Source organism: Balaenoptera borealis (assembly GCF_965194805.1).
Source record: "Balaenoptera borealis genome assembly, chromosome: 8".
Classification (NCBI taxonomy): domain Eukaryota; kingdom Metazoa; phylum Chordata; class Mammalia; order Artiodactyla; family Balaenopteridae; genus Balaenoptera; species Balaenoptera borealis.
Genome location: NC_138865.1, coordinates 80,469,965 through 80,494,576, shown reverse-complemented (window position 1 = coordinate 80,494,576; position 24,612 = coordinate 80,469,965). Strand labels below are relative to the sequence as shown.

General features: G+C 39.7%; 1 protein-coding gene across 1 annotated transcript in view; it reads left to right on the top strand.

Annotated features, from left to right (window-relative positions):
- GNAQ (G protein subunit alpha q) overlaps positions 1 to 24,612 on the top strand; it is a 288,439-nt gene that overhangs the window by 176,665 nt on the left and 87,162 nt on the right. The window contains exon 3 of the mRNA XM_082401495.1: positions 20,214 to 20,368. Coding sequence (XP_082257621.1) covers positions 20,214 to 20,368 — 155 coding nt within the window. The remainder of the gene's footprint in view (positions 1 to 20,213; positions 20,369 to 24,612) is intronic.

Here is a 24,612-nt window from a genome sequence, read left to right as displayed (position 1 = left end):
GATCCGAACAGGAATCTGAAACACAGACTTTCAGAACCACCTAAGGGAGCCCCCGGAGGGAATGGAATCACCCAAGGGAGAGACATGCCACTCAGGCAAAGTCTAGCTGGGGAGATGATATTTGAAAATATAAGAGCAAGGACAGCACAGGACAGTATATAATTAGCACGTGCTGTCCATGCTACTTGGAGGCAAAGAGAAATTTCTATGGGCTGGTACAGTTGCTGCCTTTGCTGCAGGCCTGCCCTTGTCGGGGCAGTGCCTTCGTGTGACACGGAAAAGGCCTTCCTGGGAGTGGACACTGTGTGCCTGGCCAGCAGAACATGGGCAGGGCTTCAGTTCCCACCACGCCCTTGGCTCAGGGCCGTGTGCAGTGAATCACATGACTGTGTGAGGTGACCTGCTCTCTCAGCTTCCTCCCCGGGGGGCATCACAGATTTAAGTGTGGGGCTGAACTTGTGAAGAGCTGCCAGAAGGATCCGCATATTTCCCCGGAATGTGTGTTTGAGGGATACCTCTTAATTGAACCCTTCCTTGTCCAAATTCTTCTCCAGGTTCATTCCTTTTATTATTTGTCTTTACAGTTGTCTCTCTAACCATTTGATTCTGTGTATCTCCTCAAGTGTCCACCACAGTGCTGGGCACAAAGTAGGTGCTTAGATAGTAAATAGAATAAAGTATTTCCCACATCACACCCTGTAAATGATGGGAGGATTAGTAGCAAATGAAAAATAGTTCAGAAGGACTGGGAAATAGGCATTCAGTTAGCCTTACCAAGAAGGGGGACAGATAGTACCTGTTACCATAGACTTGGGTACTCCCAAGATCATGTTTTGGGGAGTTTGCTTGGTGCTTTTCTAAATATGCATTTTAATAATAGCTTTATGGATGCTGCGGTTTCTCACCTATCCAGGTAACATATTTTCTTACCATAGACTTTGACTCCAGGCATCTCCTGCCTGAATCTTCTTCCAGGTGTACCCCATCCATTTCTTCCCACCCCCTAGTGCGACACTTCAGTGTACTGTATATATTGAATAGCTCTGCAGAGCTGGTTATCTACTCTGTATCATAACTTTCAAACCAAGTAACCACTGTGAATAATTAGAGCAAGGCTTTGTTATTGGACATCTGGGTTTAAGGAAAAATAAAATGTCCTGATGGGTGAAGCCTAGCGTGTATTTACTTTGTTCCTTTTCCATCTCCTCTCCCTCATGAATCAGCAAGCAGGGAGCAACAGACAAAATGAGTAGAATAGTTGTATGTGATGGATACTGCATGGAGAACCTTAGGAGTGTGAGATTTTTGTCTTCCTAAAATTCAGATTTTTGTGCCCCATATTGAAAAATAGAAAAGCAGTGGAAGGGCACGGGAATGCTCTAAATGCTGCCTGAGGCTGGGGATGGATTTAAATCTTTGCAAAGTATGTCTTTGACCTACATGTGCTATATCCTCAGTTACCCAGAGCAGTTACCCAGAGCAGGGGCACCTCAGGTGAGAGAAGCACGTGATCCCGAGCCAGTGGAGGATTCTTCTGACAGTTAATGTGTTCTGAGAGGCGAGTTGGCGAGGGCAGTTGCATACAACTAGTTTAGGTCATGTGAGATCCTGACATTGTTAAGAAACCAAAGGCGAGGTATATGAATACGTAAAACTGTTCATGAATACTTATTGCCTGTACCTAATCCGTTTTCATACAGATTTGCTTTTCAGGGTAAGATTTCACAAAAGCAGAAACAGTGTTTCTGTGACCGTATGAGATGTAATCTCTGTATAACAGTTTCCATTTTATCACACGGGCATTTTTACAGGCACAGTATTAAGAACAAGATGTTTAGTGATTTTAGCAGCTAAACCAAATATTAATACATGGGGTGTGAAACAGATAATTCTGACACATTGGAAGTGGTTGTCTTCTGGGGCTCAGAACACTGTCTCGTAGTTTTCCACTGTACTATATTTAACTGAGGCTTTTTATAATTCAGGGATACTAATTAATAACTTTTCCACTTCCCAGTGACTGACCGTTTTAGATATTGTATCAGAACACATTATCAATGATAAGAATGATTTTTGTGTTGCATTAGTAGAAATGGACCCTACTGATAATGCTGCTGAGAAGGTACAGTTTTTTGACCAAAAAGTTATTGCTTTTGTCAACCGCATCTCTTGTGCACCCACCATATAAAACCATCATATGAGACACGGGAGAATAAAAATATGAGGCACAGTCTCTCCCCAGGTTCGTTGAACTAGTTAAATATATACTTGCCTGCTGAAGCAATTACGCTTGGTTTCCAAACCAGTCTTCAGCAGAGTTCCAGAAGTTTCTTCATGACTCCCTCTCTTGGATAGGATTTCTGATTTCTCCTCTTATACACTACCAATCCAACAGGTGGCCAGTGTCTACAGTGTGCGGTGCAGACCCCTCTCCTCACTGCAGATCTCTGATTTTGGAGTGGCTGACTAAACACACAGGATAGTCTGCTAAGCAGAGTACGGTCAACACTTTTTGGATTATGTACCCCATTGAAAACAATTATTTTGACTTTCATTGAAGGGTAGGCTGTGACAAAGTGAGAGAGTGGAATGGACATATATACACCACCAAACGTGAAATAGATAGCTAGTGGGAAGCAGCTGCATAGCACAGGGAGATCAGCTCTGTGCTTTGTGACCACCTAGAGGGGTGGGATAGGGAGGGTGGGAAGGAGGGAGATGCAAGAGGGAAGAGATATGGGAACATATGTATATGTATAACTGATTTACTTTGTTATAAAGCAGAAACTAACACACCATTGTAAGCAATTGTACTCCAATAAAGATGTTAAAAAAACAAAAAAAACAAACAAAAAAAAGAAATTATGCTTGATAAAATTTTTGAGCTCTTTGTGATATAAAAGATTTTAATGTTTTTAAAAATTGATTAATTCTGTGTGACAGTGATTCAGTGGTCTAGTTCTAAGTTCAGTTTAATTCAGTACTTATTTTTAGTGTCTTATAAATAAAAAGATGTCACACAAGATACGTACTTGTAAATGGAAGGAGCTGCATCATTGGCTTTGCCTACTAAATCACAGTGCTTGTTTTCAGTCGCGTTCACTGATTATGCAAATGTTTCTAATTGAAATTTTGCTAACAAATTTCCATCTTGCTGGGTATGGGTCAGCCCTTCTTTCAAACCAATTGAAAAGTGTTACATTATTCATCCTTTCACAAATGAGTTAAAAACTCCACTAAAACTCTTTCTTTAAAATATTTTTTACCCAAGGTTTTAAAGTTTACGCATAAGATAGTTGTTTATTTTTTTTCCTGGTGTCACACCTTATATTGATTTTAACAGCAAAATCACATCACAATGGGAACGTTTCCAAATATCCATTTTCAAAAATGCTCAAGTTTCTTAGCGATTTCTCTCTCACTCACTGTTAAAATGCTCTTTGGCCTTGAAGAGATAGTTTAAATATGTTTATTTTTATAAAAGTATAAGCCAGATAAAGCAGCTCCTTCAGCCCCTTGTCATGACAAAAAAAAAAAAAAAAAAAAAAGTCAGCATATTTGGAACACTTGTCATTTTATAAAAGAAAAATGTGCGGCTCTTCTTTGAGTTCTACAATTCTTATAATTAGTTTGCCATCATATAATTTGGAAACCTCTCATGGCTCAAAATGTCTTCCTGATTATTCCCCTTCTCATTATAAACTGTTGTCAGGATTCTTCTCTTTAAGATACTAGAATCTGTAAGTTACTGGCTGGGGACACATTAATGGGGGTGTGTAGCAACACACTGAAAGTGAACAGAAGAGTGAGGGCTCCTCAGGAACCTCCTGCCTTCCCTCACGACTCCTGGACACCGTACACAGCCATCAGACGGATGAGGGTGCCATTGTGATTCCATCCATTAGATACAGGAAAACTTAATATCTTTTTCCTTTTCAGATTAAACACATAAGTTTTGATAGTTTCCTCCTGCACCCAGTGGATGGTTATGTGTCCCATACTCTGGAGACCAGGTCTCCACCAGTGTTTTTCTACTCTGGCTGTACATTAGATCACCTAGGGAGCATTATAAAACCTTGGTCGCTTCCCAGACCTATTAAATCAGAATCTCCAAGGGTGGGACCTAGACATGTATGTTTTTTAAAGCTCCCCAGGTGATTCCAGTGTTCAACCAAGGACTAATACTCCATACCACTAAGTAATACTTAGTACGACTTAGTGCAAGGATTACATCAACCCTCCCTGCTGTTCTTCTTTTCATCCTCTTGGCTCTCTCAGGGCTGCTGGAGTGCCACAAGCTGCAGCTGTGTCCAGAGGGGCCTCAAACCCCCTGACGGAACCCTTACTGCTGTTGCATGTCCCAGGGAATGTTACTGTGAACAGAACACAACACTTTCTTCATCTGTGAAACCAAGATTGTAGTTAGGCCTGTTCTTGACCGTTATGCTTTATTTATTTAGCAGAGCAGGGAACAGAGTGTGGTTTGGGTTCCTCATTGCAAGATGAACTCATGCTGTTGAGGAGAAGCTGGGAGTTATAGAATGACTACCTCAAAAAAAAGAAAAGTGTTGAGTTAGAAGTATGGAGAGGAGCGGAATCAAAAAGACCCATTATTGATAGTGTTGGTGGGAATCTCTTTTCATTTTATTGCCAGCTCTTAGGTAGTCCTGCGCCATCAGATGAATAATAACTTTTGAATAAAATTAACACCTTTATGATTCAAAGATAATACTTATAGGCTGACTTGGTATTCAGCCCTTACCCATTATGCACTGTACCAGCATTAAAATTTTGGTCACTGCCCTAAGTTCCTTGAGTGACTCCAGCACCTGGGACATTATTGAGCTCTTCACGGTCCAGGAGCTAAAAGGTTGATGTGAGGGATGGCAAGGGAAGTCCAGAGCTCTGCTCTGTTCTGTTTGACCAGCGTCCATGCCATACCATTGGATAAATATTTTACTTTCACCCTAGCTTACGTTTGAATGTGTAATCATAAGGGCAAGGCACCTCCGCCTTCTTTAGTCCAATAACTCAGTTACAGAAGTCAACAGTTAACCTATACAGGTTAAGAAACCAGTCTAATATCATAACAGAGGCCCAGCCAGACTTCCGAACTTCCTGGGCAGGACTGTTTCTTCTGTCCAGTACTAGTCATTTTTTCTGCTTATCCTCGGTCTTGTTAGGTCACATTTCTGGACAAATGTATCAGAAAGGAAGACAGTTCATTTTCATTGTGGAATATTTATTGAGCAGCCCTAGCATTTTGCTAGAATGTAAGGAATATTAGACAGTCCCTACCCTGAAGTAATTCACAGCATTGTTAGAAATTCTGTACATACAGACGTGGAGCACTTAAATAGCAGTGCCAGGCAGTATATAGCTTGGTGCTCAACAGGTGTTTTATGAAGACTATAAATGCCCCAAGAAGATAAGAATAATTAGGAAAGGCTTAAATGGGAGGATGGATAGGATTCTTGGAAGACTGAGTCCCCACTACACATCCTTTCTTCGCCGGATCTGTAGGTTGGCTTTTTAATTAAGGGCTTCTGCTATTTGTGACCAGTGGTTTCCTTCATAAATGCAAGACTCCTGTGCTATATTTACTGGCTACACACTCAGATCCACAGATGCAGAAACCGTGGATGCGAAACCCACGGATATGGAGGGCCAACTGTGTTCATTCACCGTTTTACATCAGCGACTTGAGCATCCACAGAGTTTGATAAGCAAGGGGCTCCTGGAACCAGTCCCCCGCAGATAACGAGGGATGACTGTATTGCTAGACGCTTTCTCCTCATACCAAAATTTTTTAATCTCTATATAATTCATCCTTATTAAATCAGATATTAATGAATGGACAACAAAAAGAGAACACTTTCATAGAATGATAACAATGACTGTGTTGCTAGAAGTTTTCTCCTCATACCAAAATTTTTTGTCTCTATATAACTCATCCTTATTAAATCTGATATTAATGGAAAATAAAAAGAGAAGAACGTTTTCATAGAATGGACATTAATCTAGATAAACTATTCTGAAATCGCTATGTGTGCAACATTGTTCTTAACCTCATTCCAGCGCACCAGCTCTCTCTCTACGGCTGCTTCTCTTTGTTTTCTCTCCCCCTCAATCTTCCGCCTTAGGTTAAAAGAGATGAATTTCTCCCTTTAATTCATTTTCCTAGCAAGAGATCATTTTGATAAACGATGTTGAAGCTCTAGAAAGGTTGATATTTCCTACCACCAAGTGAAGGGAATTTTGAAATATATGTAGATGGTACCCACAGAAACTGCAGAAGGGAAGAAATTGGTCATCTTGTGCTATCCGTAAGAAGAGGTTAGTGACAGGTTATCTTCCTTCTGAGAGTTGTTTTCTATGGAGGTTCCTTGGAGTGAAGATCAGAATGTTATCAGAGATGGATTGTAGATCAGGTGGCACAGTAAAAAGGAAGTAGGAGCTAAATTTAGAAATTACATGAAAGCTTTTCAAAGATAGATATAAAAACACATAAAAGAGGCGATATGCATTTTTATCTTCCTGAAAAAGCAGTGAAAACGCTAAGTCTTTTTGAGTTATATAAAGATTGATTTGGTTTGGTTTAATTTCGCAACCCATGTGCTCTGTCACCAGTCAGATTTTCATGGGAAGCTCATCAGAATTTAAGGGGAAGAGCACATCTGGGTATACAATATTTGATAAAATCTTCATGCACATCTATCTGGGTGTCTAAGAAAAGGTTTTAGTCAAGTTATGATCTTTTCATGTTTTGAAAACTCAACATTGAGATGAATACTGTGTAATGAGATTTGGATTTACCTATGGAGACAGAAAAATTTGTATGTGAATAAAGTTTAACATGCTGCTATTTGGAAAAACAGTTTTAACTGTAAAATAACCACCAGTGATCACTGTAATTACTGTATAAGTAAGAGTTTAAAATAGCATTTCCTTAAGACATCAAACTGTTAGTGCTATATAGCATGTTGGTAGGAATCATGGGAATTATTTTATTTTTGAAATAGATTCCCTAAAGTTGAACCACCCCCCATCCCCCCACGTCCTCCCCACCCTCGCAAAGGGTTAGTTCACTAAATGTAAGAAAAGCGCTGGGTTGAAGGTATTGCACCATAATTCCCCTTGGATCATATCTGAAGTACAAACTAAAGGGTGCTTCTGTGCACTGAGCCATTAGTGTGTGCTTGTTACTGTGCTGTTTTATGTATAGTATTACATTCAAGCTTTATGACAGTGCTGTGATGAAGGCATCATTATCTCAGTTTAGGGATAAGGAAATTGTAGCTTGGAGAAGCCTCAAAGCAAGTAAATGGGAGCATGGATGAAACTCGGTGTTTGACACCAAAGCCACAGACCCCTCCTTAGCTACTCACCGTGCATCACACCTTATGACAGTCATGGCCACCTGTAACAACCCAAACCTTATGGTACCATTTTCCACCTAACACGTGCCCTGGTCCCCTTGGTTAGACCGGGGTAGATTGGAACTCATAACACAAACATTCACAGTTCAGTGTAACCACAGTGCTAGGATATAACTTAAAGGGATGGTGACGGGAAAATACTGGAAGATCACAGGTGCACAACATTTTTCAACGGATCCTGACCAGGAAGCTGAGACAGTGCCCACTGGTGAGCGTCAGATACAATGTAATTCTCAGTTCCTCTCATGCAGAGTGTATAAGCATCCTTATCACACGAAGAATGCAAGACTTACACAAGCTCTGCGGGAGTTGGGGGTGGTGGGTAGGGTGTAAAATCAAATTTCTTCAGGGCCAGGCAGGTAATGTGAAGCTGGACACGTTCTGTTCTTTAGCACAACTTAGTTAATTAGGTAGGGAGTTTTGGCATTATAGGACAGAGGATATTCTTCACTTCCGTAAAGAATCATCCTCTCTCCCTTTATTATTGACAACAGTGAGGGGCAGATAGTAGCTTACGAGCTGTGGCCTCTTGTCTTCTTGGAATATGGGCATAGTGTTGCTGGATTTTACAGTTTATCAAGAGAAGTAGGAAATCTATTTTTCTGTTTAATGGAAATGTTCTCAATTTTAGATGTTGACCACTTTAAAAAAAATTGTTTGTACTAGACCAAGCAGGTCTACAGACCGTCAGGTCACTTCTGGTCTTCTTGATCCCCTAGCCCAAGTCTTCCCCATACAGAGGTCGACCCTGCGTCCTAGTTTGCCCGAGACACTTTCGCTTTACACCTCTTGTCCCAGCATCCCACTAGTTGAGCATTTGTTCTAGTTTCTCATTTTTTAATGAAGCATTCTTATTAATAGCTGTATTAAAATAAGCCAGGATGGATTTGATAGACTTTCACTTAGTATTTCCAAATTCTGCCCATGCAGTTGAACAGATGTCTCACTTTAGCACTTGCTTAAATCTGAAAGATGTTCCGACTCTTTTCCAAATCCTTCCCAGATGCAATGTAACTGCATCTCTCTTTCAAAGGCAGCATGTGGGCACTCACTGCTAATATGGAATAAACGTGGACAAGAGAGACTAGGGACAGCCAACTCCTTCCAGCGTCCAGGGTGGTAGGGAAGGATATGTCGCTGCTGCCTTTACATCCGTTTGTTATTAGCCAGTCATGCTGTGCTCTGGTCTATAAGTTGTGAGGAACAGGAACGCACCAGATCTTCAGTGAACAGGGTCAGTGGAAAATTGTTAGATGTATGTGAAATTTATATGGAAAAATCTAGGTTGAGCAGTCTTGCCACAGTGGTCTTGCCATGATAGCTTTTGCTTTTTTTTTAACCTGAAAATGCGTATTTAACAAAAAATTTAATACTGAATTTTTGTTTCTCAGAAAAGTGAATGGTAATGTATGACTTGTACAAAATTGTTTGTTGATATTTAGCAGCATCCACCATTATACCCAAAGTGATATCATCCACCACACAAAATGACACAGATCTGCTGAAAAAGTGTCAGCATTACTTCAAAAGTTAGCTGTTATATTCAGAGGATTGTGCCCAAAGATGGCATTTTAGCATGGGCAGCTGCAGGAAATGCATTTTTATGTTACTCTGTGAAGCATGACTTTTCATTTAGATCAAGTGACTTTCCTTCCAAGTTAATTTGGTTCATTTTTTATTCCAAGTTTTCTTATTCGGGTGCAAAAAAATGAGGCAATAATTATTCATCTGTTAACTCCCTTAGCAGAAGGAAATCTTTACAAACGATTGATGGTTTGGTTTTCTCCCTCTTTTAATTCATGGAATCAGGGTACAGCTTTTGATAGTTCATTTTGATAAAGTGAAATCTCTCTCATTATTTTGAATACTATAAATGTTTTTGCTTCTCTAAAAAATGTTGAAAATAAAAATATTTTGTGGTAATGATAAGAATGTAGTGCTTAATGGCGCACAGTGTTACGGTAAAACATTTATTAAATTAAGAAGCCTATGGAGCAGAAATGTACTTGCAATTAGTCATGACTCACACACAGTCATAATTGTTTTCAAACAAGCTGTGATAATCTACCAATCCTGAGTTTTGTTTCCTAAAGGTATCTGTGAAAGAAGAATATTATGAACTGATAAATGAGATACTTCCTATGAAAATATTTGAACTGAAATATTTACAAATTTGCATTTGAAAAATTAATAGAGTTAAGAATACCTCCCATTTAGCAGAATTTGTTTTGTGCTTACCAGGTATTTCAGCCCATAAGAGAGAATATTTTTCAATTAAAAATATTAAGGTCTATAGAGAAGGACCCAATTGAAAATGTTACAATTTCAAATTTATTAACCTAAAATTGTTAATGCAATTTTGAGGAATATTGCAGGCAATTTCATGAAATAGTTATATAATATGTCCATAATGAAAAAAATATAGTCTTCTTAAAAATGTCAGGGATAGGATATTAGAAACAGAAATGGCTAAGAACATAACTAAAATACATGAATGTACCAAGAAAACTTCTTATTTTTTTTTTTTTTACTTTATATGGATATATGAAAGTTTTATTTTTTAGAAAGAATTTTATGTTTGAAAACGTTTTAACAATACCAATATAATATAACTGATGTGTTGGTCAATAAATAATATTTCAAAGATATATAGCATTAACTATTGTTAATATTCCTTTTCATACTCCAGAATGTCATGTATACACTATAAACTATATCATACTCTCACTAGAAAGTTACCAGTTTCTCAACACTGATCCAAGTGACTTTTTACAATTGATTCTTATCTGTAATCTTCCTGAAATTTGGGTCCTTTCTCAAAGTGACAAATTATATGTATTACTATTTGCCCCCCAAAAGTGCCTAGCAAGATGTGGGTTCTCTTATTTCCCTTCCCTTCTTCCTATTCAGATTCTAGATGTTTCATTACTCTTCTTCACAGAACAATTAGACATCATTGCCGTTGATTCTTTTTACATCCTTACTGTTGGAACAGTTTCTTGCTGTCTGAGTTAAAGAGGTATTTAGACAAGTGTTCTAGGAAGTTCCTTTTGTTCTGCAAAATTCTGGGGCTACGAGCCTTTCGATTTCAGTTCTCCTGAAGACAGTTTCTGAAGCTGCAGTGGTCAGGTTTCACAGTGGGTGTCCCAGAAAGACTCTGCAGGACCCTGAGATTTCCGGGTACATCTGGACCTCCCTTCATTAAGGAGCTTGTTCTTTCAAATTTTTTTTTCAGCCTTGTCTGAATGTCTACCAAGCTAAGAAGGGAAATCTTGATCTGTTTTTCCTATTGGCAAACAAAATAAAATTCCAGACCAGCAGCAACACACTTCTCTGGTTAATAAGATTGTAGGAGCCCAGACATTGCAAAGGGCTAAAATGATTATGTTTTTTTCTGAGACATAATTTCAGGAAATGAACCACATGCAAAATGTGAACTCAACAATGAGAATGATGTGAATCTATAAAGCAGGCACTAGCCTGTTAGGCCAGCGCGCGGAAGCATCAGCCGGTCAGTTGTTTTGCTTGTGTAAAATCAGTCCTTACTTGGTTGTTGGGAGTCTCGGTCTCTAGTCCGTGTTTTTCAAAGTGTGATTCACGAGAACACCAGCCTCATCAGCTGACCTGAGGGGGAAGTGCTGCCATGGTCCTACAGTAATGCCTCCACCCTTACCCTGTGCTCATGGATTCCTAGCACCGTTGTCTTATTAAAGGTTCTGAGTTCTGCAGTATACACCATCTGTTTAACTTTTTATAAACATCATTCTCTACAGTTATCTGACTTTGGCTCTAGAACCCACTTTTCAAAAAAATAGCCATTAAAATCCCAAGTAACTAATGGTCCTGAAATATTCTTTGAAAGCAGTCATACAAGTATGCCTAATTCTTTGACTCTTAATAAATAGGTATATCTTTAAAAGAATCTTCTGATTTCTTCTTTATCACTGTGACTTTGAATTAGCTCTTTGAAAATACACTTTTTTGTAGTATTCACAATGTGTGTGTGTGTATTACCATCATAATCATGAAGGTGATAAGTAGCATTTCAAAGAGTGCACAATTTTTTATTTCATCCCAAGATTTTACAGACCTGAGGGCAAGATTCTACAGACCTGAGGGCAAGATTCTACATAATGGAACCATGTAATTACATCAGTCAACACACTCTTTGGAACTGCTTGGTGTGTGTTATGCCGTGGTGCATCAAGCTCTGACCTGCAGTGTCATTGATCCTGATAACTATGACATGGCCTACGAACATGAAAAAGGAAAATAATAAGCAGAGGACTAAATAGAAAATACTTGCGTGAAATTTATAGTGGTAGAGCCAAGAAAGAGATGGAGTTCTTTAAAAGAAAAAAAACATTTAAAATAATAAAGGAGTATTTTCTCCATCGAAGAAGGAATCTGCTATATGTTAGATTAAGCAAACGTAGCTTATAGCGAAGCAAAACCAAAAAGAGAAACAGATTTTCAGCAACGTTTTTGGGGAAAGGCAGTGTGCCTTATAGTCATTGATTACCTTGGTGAATGCTGTAATAAAGATTAAAAATAAAGCTCTAACCTTAGAAAAGCAGATCTAATAGTGATAATAAATCAATTTGTAAAATCTTAAAGTAGAATAATATGTGACAGTTTAATAAACTTTCTTATCTAATATTTTGCTATCTGGGACATTTTATTTAACACAAATTATCAGCTTCATCAGTGTCTAGTGTATTGCCTGACATATGGTAGAAAACTATTTGTTGAGATAATATTTATTAATGGTAATTTTGAAATAGCTCAAGATTTCATAGTAATTATAATACTTGTTTTAGGTATTTTACTAACAATTCTTATAACTTTTCTAACAGCCCTAAAATGAATTATTTTCCCATTTCATAGATGAGGTAGCTGAGGTTCAGGAAAGTTGAGAGACAAGCCTAAAGACACAGGGCTGGAATGTGACAGAGTTATGATTGAAGCCCGGTTTCATCTCAAGCTGTTGTTCCCCATCCCTGGCAACTATTTACATAGCATTTACATTGTATTAGGTATTGTAAGTAATCTAGAGATGATTTAAAGTATATGGGAGGATGTGCATAGGTTATATGCAAATACTATGACAATTTTTATAAGGGTCTTGAGTACCTGTGGATACCTACTCTGTTCTTGTGATACCAGGGTAAAGAGGGGTGTGGATGCTTTAGCAAAGGAGAATCAGTAGATTCCCTAGCACTGAAAGATTCCACACACAGGATTTATCATCTTCATCAGGGACTTCAAAAGGCTGTGTCATGTAGTCATTTGTAATTTTGCTGAGCCATGAGTTGAATCATAAGTGTGGAGAGGCTGTTCTGTAGGAATGAGTCACTGGCTACGTGAACCCAGCCAGCAGCAGCTCGGTGTGACTTTGCTGTTCTTTGTCATTTATGCACTAATGCCCATAAGAAAATTCATCAACAACTGTCACTCTGTGTTCAGTGCATCTTAATGAATGAAGGTCAGCTGTTCAAGTTGTAATGAAGTCAGAGAAGGCGAAGTGGTCTAAGAAATGATAGTTCTTGCCCACGTTTTTGGTAGGAAATTTTAAGGGGTGTTTGCAAATTTGAGGACTCTCTGAGATCCATTACCCAGGCTGGTCTCTAGAATGTTGTTTCACATTTGAGCAAATAAAGGTGGGTGATTTGCTTAAGGTTACAGAGCTGGTAAGTGTGTACACTGCACGTTTTACGTTTCCTGTGCTATTTTCCTTTTCTTCTGCTTTTTAAAGAGTTAGCAGCTTTGGGTGTTAGGTCTGCCTTTTAGTGTTTTACATCCTTTCTGTCATATAACCATCTAAAATAAATGCCATAGGGACTTCCCTGGTGGCGCAGTGGTTGGGAGTCCACCTGCCAATGCAGGGGACATGGGTTCGAGCCCTGGTCCGGGAAGATCCCACATGCCGCGGAGCAACTGACCCCGTGCGCCACAACTGCTGAGCCAGCGGCCTAGAGCCCACACACTGCAACAAAGAGTAGCCCCCACTCGACACAACTGGAGAAAGCCTGCACGCAGCAGTGAAGACCCAACGCAGCCAAAAATAAATAAATTTAAAATAAATGCTATATACCCTGAGAAAACCATAATTCAAAAATAGTCATGTACCAAAATGTTCATTGCAGCTCTATTTACAATAGCCAGGACATGGAAGCAATCTAAGTGTCCATCAACAGATGAATGGGTAAAGAAGATGTGGCACATACATACAATGGAATATTACTCAGCCATAAAAAGGAACAAAATTGAGTTATTTGTAGTAAGGTGGATGGACCTAGAGACTGCCATACAGAGTGAAGTAAGTCAGAAAGAGAAAAACAAATACCATATGCTAACACATATATATGGAATCTGAAAAAAAAAATGGTCAGAAGAACCTAGGGGCAAGACACGAATAAAGATGCAGACCTACTAGAGAATGGACTTGAGGATACGGGGAGGGGGAAGGGTAAGCTGGGACAAAGTGAAAGAGTGGCATGGACATATATACACTACCAAACGTAAAATAGATAGCTAGTGGGAAGCAGCCGCATAGCACAGGGAGATCAGCTCGGTGCTTTGTGTCCACCTAGAGGGGTGGGATAGGGACGGTGGGAGGGAGAGAGATGCAAGAGGGAAGAGATATGGGGACATGTATATGTATAACTGATTCACTGTGTTATAAAGCAGAAACTAACACACCATTGTAAAGCAATTATACTCCAATAAAGATGTTAAAAAATAAAATAAAATAAATGCCATTGTTACCCCCATTTAACAGATTAGGAAACAGAGGTTTAGAGGTGTTAAATAGCTTGCCCAAGTTCATGCTCAACTAGTACTGGGTGGAGGTGGGATTATAACAGAGAGATCTGATCCCAAGGTCCATCATTTTACTCTGTATTTCCTTTGAGAAAAAAACAAAAAAAGCCTGTTTTTTTGGTTTGTTTGTTTTCATAACTTAGAATCAAATGCCAAAATGGAAATAAGTAACAAGAAAAAAAAAAGGAGTGAGAAGGTGTGCACCTTGGTTCAGGATTAAAACATACTCAGACAGCAGTTCAGAATTTTTCTAATTCAGAGCCCCTCTGTGTGTGTTGGACATCCTTTCAAACAGAGCAGCCCTAATGAGCTAAATATTTGTGTCTAAGAGCTTCAACAAATGTGGAAGTTACCATTTGGTTTTCTACTTCTAGAGTGTAGGAACCGGAATAGGTGTGACATTCCAGCCTAAAGCCGCCTCGAGCTGTTAATGAGTTTTTGAAAATCCTTCCAAAGTGACTATAAACTCTTTTTTATTTCATCTGAAGGCTTGGCCTTCTGTGGGCAGGGTAAGACTCACTGTGGTGGGAACTCAGTTCTTCCTTCCTCTTGCTGAAGCAACCTTGGAAACATCAACACATCTAAGATTTACCTGAATTTTATGACCACCGAATCACAAAAACAAGACATTACCACATTGGCACATCCTGCGGTTTCCATGTGGTCTTAACCGAAAATTCTGCCAGAGTTCCTAAGAGTACTACTTAGTTCTCACAATGTTCCCTCTGAGGCTTGCCACCAGCTTGCTAAGAATTCTGAAAGCTAACTTTCATTATCAAGTATTTCCATCCAGTGTGTTCAACTGTAACTTGAAATGAAATAGAATTATATTTTGCATTTTGTTTATATGATTAACTAACTCATACCTGTTTTGCTTTTCTATTTACAGTGTTCAAAATAAAAAGGGTAGTCAATTGTAACTGTTATTTATATTATTAGAAATGACTTCATTCCTTTTCGTCATAGCCTTTTTCATTAGTAATTGTTTAATTTCACGTAATTACTTGTGATTTTTACTACTTCACATCTGACATTTGGACAAATAGAAAAGGGTCTAGTTTATCTTCCTAGTCTAACACATTGTACTAAAAAATATTCTTTCCACATACAGAATATTTTTTACCAAAAAAATGAGAGGATTGCACTTCCATTGAGGACATTTGTATAGGCAATGTAAAAATTCTGTGTGTATTTTGTAAAATGCTGTCATACTTAAATAACTTGAGAACTTCAGGTGAAAGCTCTTACATAAATGCAAATTACAGTTGATTATATTTGAATGTTATTTTACCAAACAGCAAGGGTGGAATTAAAAAACAAAGCTTAGAAAAAAAAAAAAAAACAAAGCTTAGTAGGCAATAAAAGTGACTTAGAAATTATGACCTGGATGAAGGCAAAGCGGTGATCTTGTGATTTTTGAGGCCAATATACTTTCATAGTTGGTGGAGGTTGATTATGGTTCATAGCTGAGATTAATACTGTAGCTTTCATTGTGGAGGTTAATTTGCAGTAAGGGTCAGCATGAAACTTCCTCACTAGACTGTTTTTTTCCCCACAGTTAAAAGAGAGGGCCATGTTTATTTTGTCTACTGAGCCTTTGTTCACCTATCCCTCCTCCTCAGAAGTCACACATCTTCATCTCCACCTGCCAGCCGAATCCTCTCTTCTCTCTGACATGTTGTCTGACCTCTCTATCCATACTGAGTTCTACTTTCTCAACCCCTGTGTAGCATTGCCGATGTACAGACTTAACCATGTTCTGCCCTTTATTGTCAGGCACTGTTTGAAATAGTGAGGTCTTGTTTCAATAAATGATATATTGTGTGCTCCTGGAGGGACAGTGTTGTAACTCCTTGGTGCTCCATGTATTCTAGATGTATTTATTTACAGTCATGTAGTTAATGGCTAGATGAAGCCTTAGGGAGATGATTTGTTTCAGTTGCATAATCTTGTGGACCAGGAAAATGAAGCTCTATAGAGGTAAAGTAGTTTCTTCTAAGGGTTATGGCTTGTGTTAGGGGTAAAGCCAGGCCTAGAATTTAGGTGTCCCAATTTCCAGTTTAGTATAATTTCCACTCTTCCTTATATACTTCAGTCAACGAATATTTATTGAGCATCAGTGGCGGGCACTCTGCTAGACCCTGATACTGCAATGCTGAGCCTGTCTTGGAACTTACACGGTGATCAGGGAGAAGGATACTAACAAATATCACACAAATAGATGCACACTAGCTACTGAGATAAGTGCTGTTAAGGATTATGTAGTTCTGAGAGAGTAGGTAATGGATGGAAGATTTCCTTGAGAAACTTGTCTTTGACTTGTAGGACTTGGCACTGTGTTTATATGTCCTTTTTAAACGCAGTTAAATTAGACAAATATTTGTTGTTGCTCACTCTGTGCTGGGCCCCAAAAGAAATTAGAGCCAGTAAGCTACAGCCCCTTCCCTCAATGTATAGTCTAGAAGACGATAAGCCAAGAGGTAACTATCAACAGAAAGCAAAATGTAGAAGTTCCATGGTTCAAAAGACACAAAGCTCACATTTTGGGGGAGAGGAGGAATATTAGGAACATCTCCCTGTCAGAGATGGCACAGGATACGGCCCCTGAACAAAGGCTAAAGAAAGGAATAGAGAAGGCCTTCCAGGTGTAAGAAAAAGCAAACAGAGATGGAACAAGATAGGAAATTGGAGGAGTTTTCTAACAATAGAAAGTAATCTCATTTTACAGGAGCAGGCTTTTCGGTTATACAACTGTTGAGGATGTTGTCTATTTAAATGCCCTTACAGTCAACTGAAATTAAAGATGGAAATGCAAATGTTCCCTCATTTCTACTCCTGGAGCACATAATCCTGTGCTTTGTTTGGTTGCCCGCTATATGGACTGTTCCCCCCAACTCCACCGCTACCCCTCTGTGGTAACTATATCTAAGTCTTTAATTGCTATGTTACCTAGCATTTCATTGGGGTTCAATAAACATTTAATCATCATAGCAAAAAGTGTCTGCTATGTTGAAACTGTTTTCTCTGGCATAAGTTACCTTCTCTAGAAACAGAAACAGAACTCCTTCCAGATGACATGGCTGGCCCAGTGTAGTGAGTATCAAATTCAGTTTTTAAATACTGCCTACACTAACCTGTATCATCACGTAGCTTTTATGCAATTCAGAGAGGTCTCAACCATTTCGCCCTATGGATAGTATAATAGTTTGCCTAAATATTGTTGTAGGAAAGTGCTGCAAAACTACTTATTAGCGTGTGTTAAGTGGCCAGCTACTGTGTTCCAGGTTCTGTGTAGGACATAGTGTTACTGGTCAATCTTATTAGGGAAGTAAATGGAGGAGCAAATGAGTGGTACCTGATCCAACTCAGGCACAGATATACTTTATCGTTTATAGCATTGCTAAGAATAAAAATTAGGGCTATTTCATGGAAAAATCTAGATTTTTTGGCTTCCCTTGGTAAATCGGAAAATCTGGCAACACTGGGCCTATATCCCAATGGCAACAATTAGTGGGAGGTAAATAGCAGCTGTCCTCTTTAATTAGGGTGTGTGTTTCTCAGTGTGCTGTAGTCCCTATCACTCCCTGTTGCCTACATCTAGCTTGTTTTATTCATTTCTGTGGCTTCCTGGCCCTTATAATGCCCCTTGCTTTGGAGTACTGTTGCCTTTCTGGGACCCTTCTCTTTAGTTTCCAATAGCAGTTTTCTGGCCAGCCAGACAATTAATGATGACCACAACAACTAGTGTCTGTGTGATGCTTAATAGTTCACAGTGGTTCTCAAACATTTCCATGTATCAGAATCATCCAGAGGGCCTGTTAAAACAGAGATTGATGATCAGTTTCTTATTCAAAAAGTTTGAGGTAGCATGGAAGGATTTGCATTTTTATCACATTCCCAGGTGATGCGGCTGGTGTGTGTACCGCCTTTGGAGAACCACTCAACTACTGCACTGTAGCACAATAGTAAGTCACATGAGCTTGTTGGGGCAGGATGTTCCCCACCAGAGATAATATTTGGCAAGATTAAGCAACTTATCCAATGTCATAAGAAACAGCGGAGTCAGATTAAAACCATGTCTTTAGAGTATATCCAGCAGGAGACCATCCCGTACATCCCTGTTCCTGCCCCACATCTGCCCTCCAAGATGCACAGAATCCTCTAGAGAACACTGTAAAACAGACATAGCCACGGGGATTCTAACTGAGGATTATACCATGGGTGATCGTTGTCGTATCTCAGGACACGAAGAGTTAGCACTTGTTTGTATTCAGTGAGCAAGGGCAGAAAGGCGGGGTCAAAGCTTGACATCAGGCATACCTGTGAAGGTATGAGACATGCCTGCTGGGCAGAGTGCAGGAGGCCCCACAGCCAGTGTTTTGTGCTTGAAGGAGGTCCACTTGAGCAGGTAGACGGCAGAACAGGTGGGACCAGTACAGTCTTTGGTGTCGACATGGAGCAACAGGTGCTACAGAGCCAGGCGGAGCACAGCACTGGGGATTCATTGGGGAGCCAGTGGTACTGTTTTCAAGGGGGAGACTCATGGGGAACTGTGATTGAGGTAGGCCCACCTGAGGTCTGAGACTTGGGAACAGGACTTCAGGATGGCAGGATTGCTGGTGGGATAAGACAGATTGCCTGGGCAGGGACTAGGTACAGAAAACAACTATAGGGATCCGTTTTCCAAGATTGGGGTGCAGGGCGGAGCTATAGGGCTTCTCACTTACTAGATCTGACTGTCAGGGTCAGAGCAGAACTAGCAAGAAAGGTGGTCTCTTCAGTCTTGGCATGTTGGGCTTCTTAAAACTTTCTCTAAATCAAGATTAGTCTAATGACATGGGGCCCTTCCCTCTTACAGGATGAGAAGGAAGATAAAGATGGGGAACAGACAGGCCTAACATGGATTAAATTTATTAAATTCTATCTGCTTAAAACTCTATGAAAAGAATAATTGGGTCATCATGTAATCAAGATAACCATTCACTGACCTCGTTCAGAAGTTTGTTTATCTGTACAAAATCAAGACTGTTTTAACAAATCATCAGCCATCTGCCGCCAGTTTTCAAGATAATTAGTTATTTGTTGATTTACATATTTATGTGCATCTGTAATTTACATGTAAACTACACCCATGAAAACCTATTTTGATTGAGATTGTTAGACAGTGATATATTCTGGTTAATTTGGGGGTTGACCATACACATTTTGATTTCAATCTTGTTGAAAAATTTTTTTAAATCTTTTTACCTCTTTCCTGCTAAATGTTGTATAATGAAAATAACAAAGTCCTTTTTCCTTGTTAAAAAAAACTGAATAGCCTCCTCAATCTGATAATATAGATAAGGCAGCTATAAAATAAATATTGGCAATTCAGGGGTGTGGGAGTGGAGAGGCATGCTTACTGCTGCTCAGATTCAGTCGTTAATATTAACTGCTCTTCTGTGGTTTTACCCCTATCCTAGAAGCAAGCCATAGAAACTAACCCTGATTAGTTGAGGAGTCTGATTGAGCTTCTGCTACTCAGTGAATGCCCAGCCCATGAGAACACTCAGGGCTGGGTATATTATGTGTTTGATTATAATAAACTATAAACATAGAGGGGATAAGTGTCTCTTTTTTCCCTTTAATAACATTAATTGTTTTGGGATTATGATCATCACCTGAAAACAGTCATTATGTGTAGCATGACATCCTCATTGTTCCGACGGGAACCAAACACTCTGCTTTCCTCTAGTCAACTTTAGGTAGCCTCATGGTTTACTCTAGAGGGAAAGATTTGGGACTGGGTTTTATCTAAGGAAAAAAAAAAAGAAGCATTACATTATTATAAACCAGTTCAAAAACCAGTATATGAGGAAAGACCTCACTTGTGCACAATGTAATGTGCAAAACAAAGGCAATTTTCAGTGATGGAAAGGAGGTTAAAACTATTTTTTTTTTTTTTTAAAACAGGCTCACGCACAATTAGTTCGAGAAGTTGATGTGGAGAAGGTGTCTGCTTTTGAGAATCCGTATGTAGATGCAATAAAGAGTTTATGGAATGATCCTGGAATCCAGGAATGCTATGACAGACGACGGGAATATCAGTTATCTGACTCTACCAAATAGTAAGTATTCCTCCAGGAGGCCCTTTGGATCTTTCTCTTTACTTTCATGTGCAGGTGCTCTGCAGTGAGACCTTCTGTGTTCTGTAATGTGTGTATTGTTATCTGATTCTAACTGCACAGTTAGGAAGTATAGGTATTAAACTTGTGCCAACCTCATAAAGTTAAACTATATTGTAAGGGGCTGGCATCATGAGTCAGGGAGAGTATTTTACTATTTTCTGTTTGAAAAACAAACTGAAGACTCTAGGAATCTGCATTCACTAACCTGTCTCTTTCCCCACATTGTAAACCAGCAATTCTCAAACACATACTTCATTGTGCTTTGAAATCTTGTAATAATAATTTTTAATGCAAATTTCTGATCTGATTCATATGCTGGAAACCACCTACGCACATTAAGAACCGCAAACAAATGCGCTTGATTATGGCTTCGCAAACATCAGACTTCCTGGTTTCTAGTTTCCAGACAGAGAACCTTGGCTGCTTTCTGGGAGCCACTGTTATGTTGATGGATAGATTTGCCTTTGCATGAAAATTGCGTGGGAGTCTAATTTTGCATGCATTCCCGAATTATTTTGTGAGCTGTCAATCAAAATCATGTGTCCTGGGAGAGATTTGCATCCTAGAGAGGTTTGTTAGTTCTCTAGATTAAATCTTGCCTAACAGAAAGAAAGTAAAGATCTGGCAATCATTGGATTAATGTAATCAATGTGGTCAGCAATGTAGATAATTGGGCGCCTGAAAAATGGATTTTTTTAGTAGTATTTAGCCAGATTTCTGCCTACATTAATTATATTAACCCAGCATTTGCCTCTTGTATTGGTTCTGGGCAGACAGAAGAAAGGGTGGAAAATGTTCAGCAGCCTCAGGGCAGTTCATATGTTGAAATGACCCTCTGGATGAGAAGAGGACCATGGGGAAAATAAGGAGCCCCATAGGCTGATTGGTATCGCTCAGCAGTGCAGAGAAGATCCAAGAGCTATTTGGCTCTGTTTTTGCAGTAAAGTGGGTCATGCTCTTACCCTAGTTCTAGGCATTTGTATAAGATAAGTTATGATTCAGGTCAGCCACAGAAGTGTTGCCTGGTCAAAACAGTTCTTGTATTCCTAAGGTAAATCTGAATTACGTAATTCTGAAATGTGACGTGGAACGCTCACGAACGCCGTGTCTGTCGTGTTTAAGCTAATACCCACTGCTGTGTGCCTCTGAAATGAGTGCTTCCTCCTTCCCTACTTCTTTTGGCCTTCTTCCACGCCTTCACGGATCCTTCCACACTGCCTGTCCTCAGGCTTCCTCTTCTGTGTCTGCCCGCCTTCCTTGGCCCCCTTCCCTTCCTCCCTCCCTCTCTCCTCCCCCCCCTCATTCCTACTGTATAAGTTCCTGTGAGTAGAGAGATGAAGAAGATGCATTCAGCTCTTATGTGTTCCAAATTCTGCCCCCTCAACCTTTGACCAGCTGTCTTCCTTTTACTTCCTGCCCCCTCTGTCCTTCTGTTTCCTTTGCCATGTCAGACTTCACCCATCTCCCCCGCATTGCTGCTGTGTTTTACCCCTCGTTCCTGTTCCTGCTCATTATGTCTTCCCCTGTCCGCCGGTTTACCCCTCCGCCCTCACCTCTGGTTCTCCTTTAACTCCTCTTCACTTCCCACTTTGCTATTGTGATGCCTCTCCTGGTCCTTACTGAGGAAGAAATCCTCCATTATAAAGTTATATTCGCAAATAAATGCTCCACCTCTCGTCATTTCTAACCCCTGTCTTTTTACTTTATCATAAATCCTGTCTCTCCCCCTCCTCCTCACCTCTTCTATTCTTTACCTGTCACCTAGATCTGTTCTCCCTACAGAGAGGTCTTGCGACTAGGGTATCAGAGCACCAGTGTCCCATAATGATGTTGCTTACCAGGGTTAGGGCTCCCCATTAGGAAATGGTCTGCCTCCTGCTCCTGGGATGGGCCCTCTGAGGACACCTGGCTCGGCCGCTGCGGTTGTGTTCTTGAGACAAAGCTCCACCATATGTCTGGTGACATTCCTTCAGTTTAGATTTGTCCGTTCCCAGACAAGTACCCGTGAGTTGCTTTAGGGCAAAGAGCTATCCGCAACTGTTTCTCCAGGCCCCTGTTAGCACTGTGATGCTGGGAAAGCCACCATCTTAGAATTCTGTCGCACAGCCTGCGTCTACCATAAAAACACGCCTGCTCTGTGGGCACGTCCCTCGTGTTAGAGCTGAAGATACGGGAGCACCTGGGACAGGCTGATCTCAACCCCTTCACATGATTATTCTTTAAACAGTTCTACTTTCCCCTGATGGGGATAGGGAGAACTCGATTTTCTAAACTGTACATGTGGGTATATAAGTGCATGCACATGCACTTTTTTTTTCTTTTTTAACCATATCTTTATGCAGAAGTAATAAAGTAAATTATGTGTCCTTATACCCACATTTCAGTATGCATCTTTTTGAAAAAATAGGGCATTTGCTTACATAATAAATAATATCATATTATACCTAAAAATAATCAGCAGTCCTTTTCATCATTCTATACCCAGTTCATATTCATATTTCCCAGATTCTTCCAAAATATCCTTTAGAGTCAGTCGATTTTAGGGCTACACATTGCATTTGGTTTTTATGTCCCTTAAGTCTCTTTTAACCTACTAGAGACCTGCTTTGTATTTCACTGGCATGTTGAAAAGATTGACCTGGATTGGGCCTGATTGCTGCCTCAGAGCGTGATTTAACTTTCTCTTCCATCTCTTGGATTTTCTACAAACTGGAAGTTGCATTTAAAGACTTGATTACATTCCAGTTAACCATTGTGAGTAGAATACACTTTAAGTGATGTCATACACTGGTTTACCCATCAGTGGTAAGTTAAGGTTCACCACAGTGTTAGGGCACTGACAGCCTCCATTATAAAGTTATAATTTTTTCCTTCTGCCACCAAAAGCAATCTGTGTGGTGTTACTTTGTCACTGTGTAATCTCCAGTTCCCCATCAACTCTTCACCTGATCGTTTTAATTCCAATCAATAAGTCTTATCTGGTTTAATAATTCCATTAGGATTTGTAAAAGAATGATTTTCTACTTTTATCATTTGGTCTTTGTTGGCATTCTTCTATGAAGTAGAAGGTTTTCTCCTCCACTGGTGCTATTTGCTCATCCTGAAATACATTTTCTACCAAAAGGTGTATGTTTCAGTCTTTTCGTTACAGTAATTTGTTACATAGGCTAAATAGATGGTGACTGTATAACTTATCCAAACCAGGACATTTTGAGAAGGAAGGAGTTACTATGAATAATTGCAGTGAAATAGCAGGCATAAACTGGGAATCTCCTGGTCAAGCAGGGACATTGGTCACCTTAGCTAAATGAAACCTAAGGAGGTGTTTTGTTTTTTTCCCCTTCATTTTCTCTAGAAGACTCTTGTTTACTTTCAGGGAGTAGAACCAATCTATTCCTGCCAATTATGGAAGTTGTATGTGGAAACCTGAGTTAGCTGACTCCATCCATGTTTCTGATCTCTAACCAGGATGTTTCAGCACTCTTTATATTATAGATCAGGGCCCAAGTAGCCTGTCTGGCCTGCCTTTAATCCCATTGTGCCGGGAGGCCAAGTATTAGAGTCACTTTATTCTTCCCCATCTTAGTCCCAGGCATTTTCCTTTTCCTTAGCCAGGAAAACCTTCCCAGCACAAAGATAAGACCAGTGGCTTTTTGGATTCATCCATTTGCTGCTGTGTTGCACATGTTCCTCCAGTGTGGTCCAGGGAATGCCCCGTGAACTGCGGGGATAGTACTGAGGAGGATGTAGGTCCCCTATCTTGAGCACCACTGATTCCCAGTACTGAATTCATTTTCAAAGAGTAACTCAAAATAATTCCTTTTTCTGCATTCGAGATAGTTGTTACCCCTTTTCCTTTCTGACGTTTGTGTACATTCCACTTGTGTCTTTTAGTATTTTATCCTGCCTCTGGTACTTCATGTGGAGGCATGTTGTTCTTTCTATCTTTATAATTAAAATTTTAAAACTTTGTTGATATTCTGCACCTAATTTCTTATACGGTATCATCACCTTACAGAAATCTTTCTGAATTTAAGACCAGCCTCCCTGAGTACTGACTGTCTCTCTTGTGGTTCTTCAGTTTAGATTTAGGGAACATGTAGGTACCTAATCTCTAGCCGTGTGAGAATCTGTGCCTGCCATGCCCATCTGCTTAAAGTTTGCAGCTTAACAACAGTTCTCTC